This window comes from Rhinoraja longicauda, unplaced genomic scaffold (genome assembly GCF_053455715.1).
Source record: "Rhinoraja longicauda isolate Sanriku21f unplaced genomic scaffold, sRhiLon1.1 Scf000957, whole genome shotgun sequence".
NCBI lineage: Eukaryota > Metazoa > Chordata > Chondrichthyes > Rajiformes > Arhynchobatidae > Rhinoraja > Rhinoraja longicauda.
The window spans coordinates 33,053-46,202 of record NW_027602173.1 but is presented as its reverse complement, the minus strand read 5'-3'; the positions used below and the strand labels follow the sequence as shown (position 1 = coordinate 46,202).

The 13,150-nt window shown below is 45.2% G+C and overlaps 1 protein-coding gene across 1 annotated transcript; it reads left to right on the top strand.

Annotated features, from left to right (window-relative positions):
• The first annotated feature begins 722 nt into the window (after window positions 1-722).
• LOC144591380 (uncharacterized) lies at window positions 723-10,491 on the top strand. Its single transcript, XM_078395591.1, has 2 exons — window positions 723-1,224; window positions 4,376-10,491. Exon 2 carries the CDS (start codon window positions 4,521-4,523, stop codon window positions 9,474-9,476), a length of 4,956 nt encoding a protein of 1,651 aa, XP_078251717.1. The 5' UTR covers window positions 723-1,224; window positions 4,376-4,520; the 3' UTR covers window positions 9,477-10,491.
• The last annotated feature ends 2,659 nt before the right edge of the window (window positions 10,492-13,150 follow it).

Here is a 13,150-nt window from a genome sequence, read left to right as displayed (position 1 = left end):
CCTCAACCTCTTCCTCCCCCCTCCTTCCCACCTCCATCCCCACTCTCTCCCCCCTCAATCTCAACCTCCATCACCACTCAGCCCCTAACTCACCCCTCCCTCCTTCCCTCCATCCGACCCTCCCCCACTCCCTCCCCCCATCCCTCCACCCTTCCACCCCTCTCCCCCTCCCCCCTCCTTCCACCCTCCCTCCCCCCCTCCCGGTTACAATGGAAACCCTACGGGGACGGGCCCAACGGGGAAAGAGGGGTACTGGGAAAAGGGGAGTTCCCCCTCCCTCCCCTCCTCCCTCCCCTCTTCAGAGCCCCACTCACGCACTCCATTCCCCCCTTCATCCCCCTTAAAACTCCCCCAAACCTGTGCTGCATTAACTTAAATTGGTTTCAGGTTTTTTTTTTACAAGCCCCACTCACCCACTCCATTCACACCCCCTCAACTCCTTATCATCCCCCCCCACAACCCACCCCCTTATCCTCTTCTCACCCACTCCATCCCCCAGCCCCATTACCCCCCTCTCTTCCACCCTCCATTCACCCAATTCATCCCCCCTGAACCCCCTTTGAAACTCCCCCAAACCTCTACTAATGCGCTCCCCCCGGACCTTTCACTAATGCGCTCCCCCGCCCCCCCCCCCCGGACCTTTCACTAATGCGCTCCCCCGCTCACCCCCCCCCCCCCCACGTGAGAGGATCGCCGACGCTCTTATTTGTACGACAGGGCGTGTCCCCCTGAAAGCTCTCGCTGCTGCTGAACTGTCTGGTTCGTGCTGAGACGTCGAGCTTTGGCTGCTGCTGTGCAATACAAGATAAGCTTCATTTCCATTGATATTTTATTTAAAGCAAATCGCTTTGTTTAAACATAAAGTCCATTTCATTTTACCTTATTTACTTTCGTTTCTTTTTAGTTTTTACCTAGGGGAGGCTTTCTTTAGTTAGGGAGGTTTGCCGTTTTGTGCTCTAAATTTTTTTTGTCTTTTTAACATTACTTGCATTTCATTTTTCCTCATTTCCGATTGTTTTATTTCTATTTCATACTTCGGGGAGGGTTTTTTAGTGAGTGAACGTTGCCTTTTTCTGTTCAGCTTCCCACTTCGCACTCGACGCCCCATTGGTTGGTGTACCACGTGAGGGAGTAAAATAAAACGTCGCCTTCATTTATATTCTTTTCATTTTCAAAGAAAAACGCTTCATTTCAAAAAGCATTGATTTCTTTTTTGTCAAAAAAGTACGTTTTCATAGGATTATTTCACTTTAAAAAACGATTTAAAGAAAAAAACGCTTTGTTTTTTAAACATAAAAATAATTTCATTTTTCCTCATTTAGATTTGTTTCATTTGAGAACTCAACTCACTCTCTCAATCCCCCCTCCACCTCCCCACATTCATCCCCCCGAACCCCCTTTAAAACTCCCCAAAAAACCTCTACTGCATTGGTCTAAAACCCTCCCCACACTCAGCCACTCCATCCCCACTCACGCACTCCATTCCCACCTCAATCTCCCGTTAACACTCCACCAAACCTCTCCTGGATTAACTGGAATTTTGTTTATGGTTTTTTCAGAGCCCCACTCTTGCACTCCATTCCCCCATCAATCCCCTTTAAAACTCCCCCAAGCCTGTGCTGCATTAACTTAAATTGGTTTCAGGTGTTTGTAAGAGACCCACTCCATTCACACCCCCTCAACCCCACTTATCATCCCACAACCCACCTCAACCTGCCTTATCGTCCCCTCACCCACTCCAACCTCCTCAGCCCCCTTATCCCCCCCTCCACTCACCCAATTCATCCCCCCTGAGCCCCCTTTAAAACTCCCCCAAGCCTTCACTGCATTGGTCTAACACCCTCCTCTTACTCAGCCACTCCATTCCCACCTCAACCCCCTTCACTCAGGCACTCCATTCCCACCTAACCCCCCCGCCCTTAAAACTCCCCCAAACCTCTCCTATATTAACTGAAATTGTGTTTAGGATTTTTTTCAGAGCCCCACTCACCTACTCCATCCATACTCCCTCAACCCCACTAATCATCCCCCCTGCAACCCACCTCAACCCTCTTATCCTCCCCTCACCCACTATCCTCCTTATCCTCTCTCCATCTCCCATTCCATTCCCCCTGAACCCCCTTTAAAACTCCCCCAAACCTCGACTGTATTGGTCTAACACCTCCCCTTACGCAGCCACCCCATCCCCCTCACTCAGGCACTCAATTCCCACCTCAACCCCCCCCCCCCCCCGCTTAAAACTCCCCCAAATCTTTCTTCAGAGCCCCATTCACGCACTCCATTCCCCCTTCAATCCCCCTTAAAACTCCCCAAACCTGTGCTGCATTAATTTAAATTGGATTCAGTTTTTTGTTTAAGAGCCCCACTCCATCCACACCCCCCTCAACCCCACTTACCATCCCCCCTGCAACCCACCTCAACCCTCTTATCCTCCCCTCACCCACTCCAGCCCCCTTATACCCCCCTCCTCCACCCCATTCACCCAATTCAGTCCCCCTGAACCCCCTTTAAAACTCCCCCAAACCTCCACTGCATTGGTCTAACACCCTCCCCTTACTCAACCACTCCATCCTTCCACTCACGCACCCCATTCCCCCCCACCCACCCCCCCATAAAACTCCCCCAAACCTCTCCTGCATTAACTGAAATTGTGTTTAGGATTTTTTTGAGAGCCCCACTCATGCTCTTCAATCCCCCTTAAAACTCCCCCAAACCTGTGCTGCATTAACTTAAATTGGTCTCAGATTTTTTTAAGAGCCCCACTTACGCACTCCATTCCCCCTTCAATCTCCCTTAAAACTCCCCCAAACCTGTGCTGCATTAACTTAAATTGGTTTCAGGGTTTTTTTAAGAGCCCCACTCACCCACTCCATCCACACCCCCCTCAACCCCACTTATCATCCCCTCCATAACCCACCTCAGCCCCCTTATCCTCTTCTCACCCACTCCAGCCCCCTTATCCCCCCCTCTTCCACACTCCATTCACCCATTTCATCGCTGCTGAACTCCCTTTGAAACTCCCCCAAACCGCTACTGCATTGGTCTAACACAGCCACTCCATCCCCCCTCTCCCCCACTCACACACTCCATTCCCACCTGAAACCCCCTTAACTCCCCCAAACCTGCATTAACTGAGATTGTGTTTAGGATTTTTTTGAGAGCCCCACTCAGGCACTCCATACCCCCTTCAATCTCCCTTAAAACTCCCCCAAACCTGTGCTGCATTTACTTAAATTGGTCTCAGGTTTTTTTTAATAGCCCCACAATCCCACTCCATCCACACACCCTCAATCCCACTTATCATCCCCCGCACAACCCACCTCATCCCCCCTTATCCTCTTCTCATCCACTCCATCCCCCTCAGCCCCCTTATCCCCCCCTCTATTCACCCAATTCATCCCCCCTGAACCCCCTTTGAAACTCCCCCAAACCTCTACTGCATTGGTCTAACACTCAGCCACTCCATCCCCCCTCCCTCCACCACTCACACACTGCATTCCCACCTGAAACCCCTTATAACTCCCCCAAACCTCTGTCGCATTAACTGAAATTGTGTTTAAGATTTTACAGAGCTCCAGTCACACACTCCATTCCCCCCTCAATCCCTCTTAAAACTCTCCCAATTCTGTGCTGCATTTACTTAAATTGGTTTCCTTTTTTTTTTTAAGAGCCCCACTCACCCACTCCATCCACACCCCCTCAACCCCACTTATCACCCCCCCACAACCCAAATCAATTCCCCTTATCCTCCAATCACACACTCCCATCTCCCTCAGCCCCCTTATCCCCCCTCCTCCACCCCATTCACCCAATTCATTCCCCCTGAACCCCGTTTAAAACTCCCCCAAACCTCCACTGCATTGGTCTACCACCCTCCCCTTACTCAACCACTCCATCCTTCCATTCACGCACCCCATTCCCCCCCACCCACCCCCCATAAAACTCCCCTAAACCTGCATTAGCTGAAATTGTGTTTAGGATTTTTTTGAGAGCCCCACTCACGAACTCCATTCCCCCCTCAATCCCCCTTAAAACTACCCCAAACCTGTGCTGCATTAACTTAAATTGGTTTCAGATTTTTTTTTAAGAGCCCCACTCTCCACTCCATTGCCCCGTCAACCCGTTATCATCCTCTCCGCCCCCCCACAACCCACCTCTCACTCTTATCCTCCATCCCCCGCAACCCCCTTTATCCCCCCTCCTTCACCCACCCACTCACCCAATCCATCCACCCCTGATCCCTCCTTGAAAGTCCCCCAAACCTCTCCTGCATTGGTCTAACACCCTTCCTCACTCACCCTCTGTATCCCTCAACTCCCACCCCCCCCCCCCCACCTGATCAATATCTGTTTGTTTTTAACATCATGCCAAGAAGAGGGAGAAAACGAGGTGCAGGATGGTCAACGAACATTAGCAGACGTCAACAGGCAGAAATTAGAAGGCAACAAGAAAAAACGGGACATCTCAAGGAAGGCCAAAAAAGAGATCGAAAGAGAGCGCAAGAGAGTAGTAGTGAAGAAATGCAACAAACGAGTACTAAACGTCTCAGGGATAACCAAAAAGGAATGCAACACAGAAGAGAAGAAGAGACGCAACAAGAAACAACTGAGCATCTTCGAAAGAGAGCGCAAGAGAGTAGTAGTGAAGAAATGCCACAAACGAGTACTAAACGTCTCAGGGATAACCAAAAAGGAATGCAACACAGAAGAGAAGAAGAGACGCAACAAGAAACGACTGAGCATCTTCAAAAGAGAGCGCAAGAGAGTAGTAGTGAAGAAACACAACAAGCAAGAACTAAACGTCTCAGGGATGAGCAAACAAGAATGCAACACAGCAGAGAACAAGAGACGCAACAAGAAACGACTGAGCGTCTCAAGCATCTCCAAAAGAGAGCACAAGATAGAAGGAGTGAAGAAACTCGACAAGTAAGAACTGAACGTCTCAGGGATAACCAAAAAAGAATGCAACACAGAAGAGAAGAAGAGACGCAACAAGAAACGACTGAGCGTCTCAAGCATCTCCGAAAGAGCGCACAAGATACAAGGAGTGAAGAAACTCGACAAGTAAGAACTGAACGTCTCAGGGATAACCAAAAAAGAATTCAACACAGAAGAGAAGAAGAGACGCAACAAGAAAAGACTGAGCGTCTCAAGCATCTCCGAAAGAGAGCACAAGATACAAGGAGTGAAGAAACTCGACAAGTAAGAAATGAACGTCTCAGGGATAACCAAAAAAGAATACAACACAGAAGAGAACAAGAGATGCAACAAGAAATGACTGAGAGTGTTGAGGATCAACTTGAGAGCACGCAAAACAAAAGGAGACAAGAGATGGGAGATGAAAGAACTAGAAGAGTGGCTGAAGAGCGGGCCAGGAAAAGAAGAAGAAATGTACAAATCGCAAGGAGAAATCTATCTGCTGATGTTGGTGAAATGACCAAGATTTGCCCTCAGTGTCGAGCGTACCGTTTCTCTGGAGAAACTGCAAACTTTTGCTGCATGCAGGGTAAGGTAAACATTGCTCCTCTCTGCACACTACCTGATGAATTGATGAAATTGTACACAATTGACACACCACAAGCAAAAGAGTTCAGAAAGAATATTAGACAATACAACTGCCTCTTTCAAATGACGTCATTCGGTGCCAAGGAAGTTGTGCCACCAAGACCTGGATGGAGTCCTTCAGTCATCATTCAAGGGCAGATTCATCATTACATTGGTCCATTGATGCCTGACCTAGACCAGCCAAGTCAATTCTTGCAGATCTATTTTATGGACCCTCAAGATAGTGTTGAATTGCGAATGGGTATACTGCAAGATGCTGGTATTCAAAGGGAAATTGTTGAGATGCTTGAAAACTTGATGAGACTAAACAACCCTTACATTAATTCAATTAAAGTGGCAAAGGATAGAATTCGAGATTTACCAGAGGCATCCATCGTCATTGATCCAGATCGTCGGCCACCATTTGAACATGAAAGGAGATTTAACAGACAAATTGCCAATGAAGTTGCTGTCATAATACCAAACAATAATGAACCTGAGGCAACATCACGTCACATTATCTTGAAAGAAAGAGGAGGAGGCCTGCGGATCATTTCAGAGTCTCACAGGTCGTATGATAGTCTTCAATATGTTCTTTTCTTTCCGCTTGGAGATGATGGATGGCATTACCAACTCAAAATGCGTAACAGCAGGAAGTTGACAGCGATGCGATATTATGCCTATAAGATCATGAATCGTGATAATGAATTTAACCAACTTTTGAGAGGAGGACGACTCTTTCAACAATATGTCGTCGACATGGCTGCTAAGATTGAGAACGATAGGCTCAATTATATTCGCCTAAATCAAGCATCGTTGAGATCAACAACTTACAAAGGCCTGACGGATGCCTTAAATGATAATGACGATTTGGATAACATTGGAAAGCGCATAATCCTCTCCTCAACATTTGTCGGTGGACCGAGATACATGATGGAACGATGCCAGGACGCCATGATGTATGTTCGGAAGTACGGCACTGCTTCGTTTTTCATTACAATGACTTGCAATCCGAAGTGGAGCGAGATCCAACGCGGCCTCTTTTTGAATCAGCAGCCGTGTGATAGACCAGACTTGATTACAAGGGTCTTCGATCTGAAAAGAAAACTCTTCATCAAGTGCCTTACTGGACCGGATGGCCTCTTTGGAAATTGTATAGCTTTTGTCTTGACTGTGGAATATCAGAAGAGAGGACTGCCTCATTTGCACTGTCTGCTGTGGCTTGACGAAGCGAATAAGCCACGGCCACGAGATGTTGACAGATTTGTGCAAGCTGAAATACCAGACCCGCAGTTAGATCCCGAGCTGCATGGATTGGTACTAAAGCACATGATTCATGGACCGTACTGCAAACACACCTCTCAGTGTTGGAAGAATGGAAGATGCAATAAAAGATTCCCGAAGCCATTTATCGAGAGCACAAGGTGTGGAGATGATTCATATCCTATGTACAGGAGAAGATCTCCGGATATGGGAGGATTTCAAGGACATCAAGAACGACGCCGGCATCGACCTATTACTTCTGAATGGGTTGTGCCCTATAATGCTCAACTCTTGAAGTTGTTCCAATGTCACTTGAATGTTGAGATATGCTCCTCTGTCAAGTCGGTCAAATACGTCATCAAGTACACCTTGAAGGGGAGTGATCAAGCAGTTTTTGGACTTAACAGGGATGACGAGATTATACAGTACTTGACTGGAAGATACATTGGTCCATCAGAAGCAGTGGGATCAATCCTTGGATTTACAACTCATGAGAGACACCCTCCTGTCATTCGACTCCAGGTACATCTACCAGAAGAACAACGAGTCGTTATCACAGCCGATGCTGTTCAGCGGGTGAGAAATGATGATTTCGCGAGAACAACTTTAACTGCATTCATGGAATTGTGTTCTCGAGATCAATTTGCACGGACTTTGTATTACACTGATGTTCCCCGGTTTTACACGTGGAACAAGAAGAAATGGCAAAGAAGGAAGGTTGGAAAGATAGTGGAGGATTTTCCAGGTTTTTTTGAAGTCAACGTTCTGGGACGTGTGTATACAGTTTCTCCAAGATGTGGTGATCTGTACTACTTGAGACTGCTTCTCCATCACGTAAAAGGGCCAGTATCCTTTGATTCATTAAGGACACATGATGGACATATTCTTTCTTCATTCAAAGACGTCTGCATAGAAAGAGGTTTGTTGCAAGATGATGACCATTGGCGACAGACGATGGAAGATGCTGAGAAGACAAAGCTCCCTGGTGCAATAAGAGATTTATTTGTCGTTTTGCTGATGAACGACGAGGTCAACAATCCTCGACAACTATGGGATCGCTTCAAAAATTCCATGTCTGAGAATTTCCTTGAAAAAGAATCGACACTAAGCAGTCATCAAAATATCATGATTGATGAGAGGCATCATGATCAAGCTCTGTTGTATATTCAAGACAAGCTTGCGAATTATAACAAGACCCTGGAATACTTTCATTTGCCCAAACCAAGAAATGGAAGGATGAACATTGTTGACAATCCAGAATTGCTGCATGAGTTGCAGTATAGTGTGCCTGAACAACAGCAGTTTGTTGCAGAGAAGGAGCCGATGCTGAATGCTGAGCAAAGAGTCGTGTATGACCATGTGTGCGGCTGCTTGGATAGGAATGTTCCTTCAATGATTTTCATTGATTCCCCAGCAGGAACGGGAAAGACATTTCTCACAAATTTGATCCTCTCCAAAGTTAGAGGTAAAGGTGATGTTGCTTTTGCTGTAGCATCCTCTGGGATAGCTGCTACATTGATGCCTGGTGGAAGAACTGCACATTCTCGCTTCAAGATACCCATCGAAGTGAGCGAGAATACAATGTGCAACATTGAAAAGAATTCCTACACGGCACAGTTGATCAGGCAAGTGAGACTGATTGTTTGGGATGAGTGTCCGATGATTAGGAGGGAGAGCTTCGAAGCCGTGGATAGAACTCTTCGGGATATATGCACCAAGGATGAGCCTTTTGGCGGTATTATTACCGTTTGTTGTGGTGATTTTAGACAACTCCTTCCTGTTGTGAAAAGGGGAAACGATGCTGATATTGAAAATTCATGCATCAAGAAATCCTACTTGTGGAGGACTTTCACCATGTTCAACTTGAAGAGGAATATGCGATTGGGAGATGGAGAAGACGACTATTCTCAATTTTTGCTGAATGTTGGAGAAGACAGGATTTTGAAAAATGAAGACGATGAGATTGAAATCCCACAAGACATGGTTCTAGCTGGAAGATCACTGGAGGATTGCATGGATTTTATATATCCCACCTTCGACAATCCTGCCGAATTATTTTCTAACAATTGTATCTTGGTTCCGCTGAATGACATTATGAGGAGCATCAATTCTAGATGTATCAGATGCTTCCCAGGGATCATGAAGACATACCTTTCGTTCAATGCTGTGACTGAGGGAACTGATGCTACTCACTTCCCAACAGAATTCCTCGATTCAGTGGAGATCTCTGGATTACCACCGCACAAATTGGAGTTGAAAAAGGGATCTCCGATCATTTTAATGAGGAATTTGGCACCACCAAGACTATGCAACGGAACGAGGATGATTGTGGAACAGCTACACAATAACTTGATCGTTGCAAAAATCACCATTGGAGCCTTCAGAAATGAAATTGTGATGATTCCTAGGATACCGCTTACTTTGACAGAAGGCGAAGACATTCCCTTTCAGCGGAGACAATTCCCCGTTCAGACGTGTTTTGCTATGACAATCCACAGAGCACAAGGACAGACCATGGAAAAAGTGTTGATATACCTGGAGAAACCGGTATTTCAGCATGGTCAATTGTATGTGGCTCTTAGCCGAGGAAAGGCTAGGGAAAATGTCAAAGTTTTCCTGAAGGATACGATATCAACGAAGAATGTTGTCATTCGAAGCGTGCTTCGCTGAGCAATGACTCCCCAAGTGGGACCTGGACCAATGAGGCGTCGAGCGGGAGGTCAGAGCATATTAATCGGCCGCACGTGTGGAGGAGCGGCAGGAGCCAATCAGAATGCACCACGTGAACCCGGACCAATTAGGCGTTGAGCGTCACGCACAGAACCAGCGGCCTTTTAACGTAAGTAGTAGATCAACGGGCACCGACTTTAGAGGCGCGGATCCGTTGGGTTCACATTGTAACGTCACACACGGATGACGGGCACTGGAGATGGAAAAGTCCTTCTAACGTAAGTATTAGATCAATTGAGGAAGGATATTCTTGCTATGGAGGGCGTGCAGCGTAGGTTCACTAGGTTAATTCCCGGAATGGCGGGACTGTCGTATGTTGAAAGGCTGGAGCGATTGGGCTTGTATACACTGGAATTGTCTATTGTCTATAATTGGCCCCAACTGCACAGGCGCGGACCCGTTGGGTTCGCATTGAGTCACCAACAGCAAAGAGACATCGAGTAGCAGCAAGGGCTAGAATGAGGGGGTATGGGGAGAACGAGGAGGTATAGGGAGTAGGCAGGAACAGGGTACTGATTGAGAGTGATCAGCCATCATCGCATTGAATGGCGGTGCTGGCTCGAAGGGCTGAATGGCCTACTCCTGCACCTATTGTCTATTGTCTATTGATATTTCAATATTTTTGAGATCATGCCAAGAGGAGGGAGCAAACAATTCACAGCTTGGTCAAGGAAGGAACGACACAAAGAGACATCGAAAGACAGTGAGGAGCAGAAGGGAACAAGAGGAGCAACAACAAATAACTGGACGTGTGAGGATCTAATGCTTTTGTGCCAGGAGGAGGGAGCAAACAATTCACAGCTTGGTCAAGGAAGGAACGACGCGAGGAGACATCGAAAGGGAGTGAGTAGCAGAAGAGACATCGAGAGGCAGTGAGGGACAGAATGGAACAAGAGGAGCAACAATAAATAACGGGACGTGTGAGGATCAACGAGAACGGACGCAAAACAGAAAGTGACAGGTACTAAAGAACCTTTTTGAGGTTTATTTTATTTCAAGAAAAAGAAATTGCCATTTTGATCTAATGATTTTGTGTTCATTAATAAGTAGGTTTTTATTTAGAATTTATAAATATATACATCGTAATATTTCTATATTTTTTAGATTATGCCAAGAGGAGGGAGCAAACAATTCACAGCTTGGTCAAGGAAGGAACGACACAAAGAGACATCGAAAGACTGAGGAGCAGAAGGGAACAAGAGGAGCAACAACAAATAACTGGACGTGTGAGGATCAATGAGAAAGAAAGCAAACAGAAAGTGACAGGTACTAAAGAAACTTTTTCTTTGAGGTTTATTTTATTTCAAGAAGAAAAATGCCATTTTGATCTAATGCTTTCGTGTTCATTAGTAAGTAGGTTTTTATTTAGAATTGATAAAAATATACATCCTGATATTTCTATACTTTTTAGATCATGCCAAGGGGAGGAAGCAAACAAGTCACAGCATGGTCAAGGAAGGAATGACGCAAGGAGACATCGAGAGGGAGTGAGTAGCAGAAGAGACATCGAAAGGCAGTGAGGGACAGAATGGAACAAGAGGAGCAACAATAAATAACGGAACGTGTGAGGATCAACGATAACGAGCGCAAAACAGAAAGTGACAGGTACTAAAGAACCTTTTTGAGGTTTATTTTATTTCAAGAAAAAGAGATTGCCATTTTGATCTAATGATTTCGTGTTCATTAATAAGTAGGTTTTTATTTAGAATTTATAAATATATACATCGTGATATTTCTATATTTTTTAGATTATGCCAAGAGGAGACATCGAAAGGGAGTGAGTAGCAGAAGAGACATTGAGAGGCAGTGAGGGACAGAATGGAACAAGAGGAGCAACAATAAATGACGGAACGTGTGAGGATCAACGAGAAAGACGCAAAACGGAAAGTGACAGGCACTAAAGAACCTTTTTGATTGAGATTTATTTTATTTCAAGAAAAAAAAAGCCATTTTGAGCTAATGCTTTCATGTTCATTAGTAAGTAGGTTTTTATTTAGAATTTATAAAAATATACATCCTGATATTTCTATACTTTTTAGATCATGCCAAGGGGAGGGAGCAAACAATTCACAGCTTGGTCAAGGAATGAACGACGCGAGGAGACATCGAAAGGGAGTGAGTAGCAGAAGAGACATCGAGAGGCAGTGAGGGACAGAATGGAACAAGAGGAGCAACAATAAATGACGGAACGTGTGAGGATCAACGAGAAAGACGCAAAACAGAAAGTGACAGGCACTAAAGAACCCTTTTGATTGAGATTTATTTTATTTCAAGAAAAAAAGCCATTTTGAGCTAATGCTTTCGTGTTCATTAGTAAGTAGGTTTTTATTTAGAATTTATAAAAATATACATCCTGATATTTCTATACTTTTTAGATCATGCCAAGGGGAGGAAGCAAACAAGTCACAGCATGGTCAAGGAAGGAATGACGCAAGGAGACATCGAGAGGGAGTGAGTAGCAGAAGAGACATCGAAAGACAGTGAGGGACAGAATGGAACAAGAGGAGCAACAATAAATAACGGAACGTGTGAGGATCAACGAGAACGAACGCAAAACAGAAAGTGACAGGTACTAAAGAAACTTTTTGAGGTTTATTTTATTTCAAGAAAAAGAGATTGCCATTTTGATCTAATGATTTTGTGTTCATTAATAAGTAGGTTTTTATTTAGAATTTATAAATATATACATCGTGATATTTCTATATTTTTTAGATTATGCCAAGAGGAGGGAGCAAACAATTCACAGCTTGGTCAAGGAAGGAACGACGCAAAGAGACATCGAAAGGCAGTGAGGAGCAGAAGGGAACAAGAGGAGCAACAACAAATAACTGAACATGTGAGGATCAATGAGAAAGAAAGCAAACAGAAAGTGACAGGTAGTAAAGAAACTTTTTCTTAGAGGTTTATTTTATTTCAAGAAGAAAAAATGCCATTTTGATCTAATGCTTTCGTGTTCATTAGTAAGTAGGTTTTTATTTAGAATTTATAAAAATATACATCCTGATATTTCTATACTTTCTAGATCATGCCAGGAGGAGGGAGCAAACAATTCACAGCTTGGTCAAGGAAGGAACGACGCGAGGAGACATCGAAAGGGAGTGAGGAGCAGAAGAGACATCGAGAGGCAGTGAGTGGCAGAATGGAACAAGAGGAGCAACAATAGATAACGGAACGTGTGAGGATCAACGAGAAAGAATGCAAAACAGAAAGTGACAGGTACTAAAGAGAGCTGGATAGAGCTCTTAAGGATAGCGGAGTGAGGGGGTATGGGGAGAAGGCAGGAACGGGGTACTGATTGAGAGTGATCAGCCATCATCGCATTGAATGGCGGTGCTGGCTCGAAGGGCTGAATGGCCTACTCATGCACCTATTGTCTATTGATATTTCAATATTTTTGAGATCATGCCAAGAGGAGGGAGCAAACAATTCACAGCTTGGTCAAGGAAGGAACGACACAAAGAGACATCGAAACACAGTGAGGAGCAGAAGGGAACAAGAGGAGCAACAACAAATAACTGGACGTGTGAGGATCTAATGCTTTTGTGCCAGGAGGAGGGAGCAAACAATTCACAGCTTGGTCAAGGAAGGAATGACGCGAGGAGACATCGAAAGGG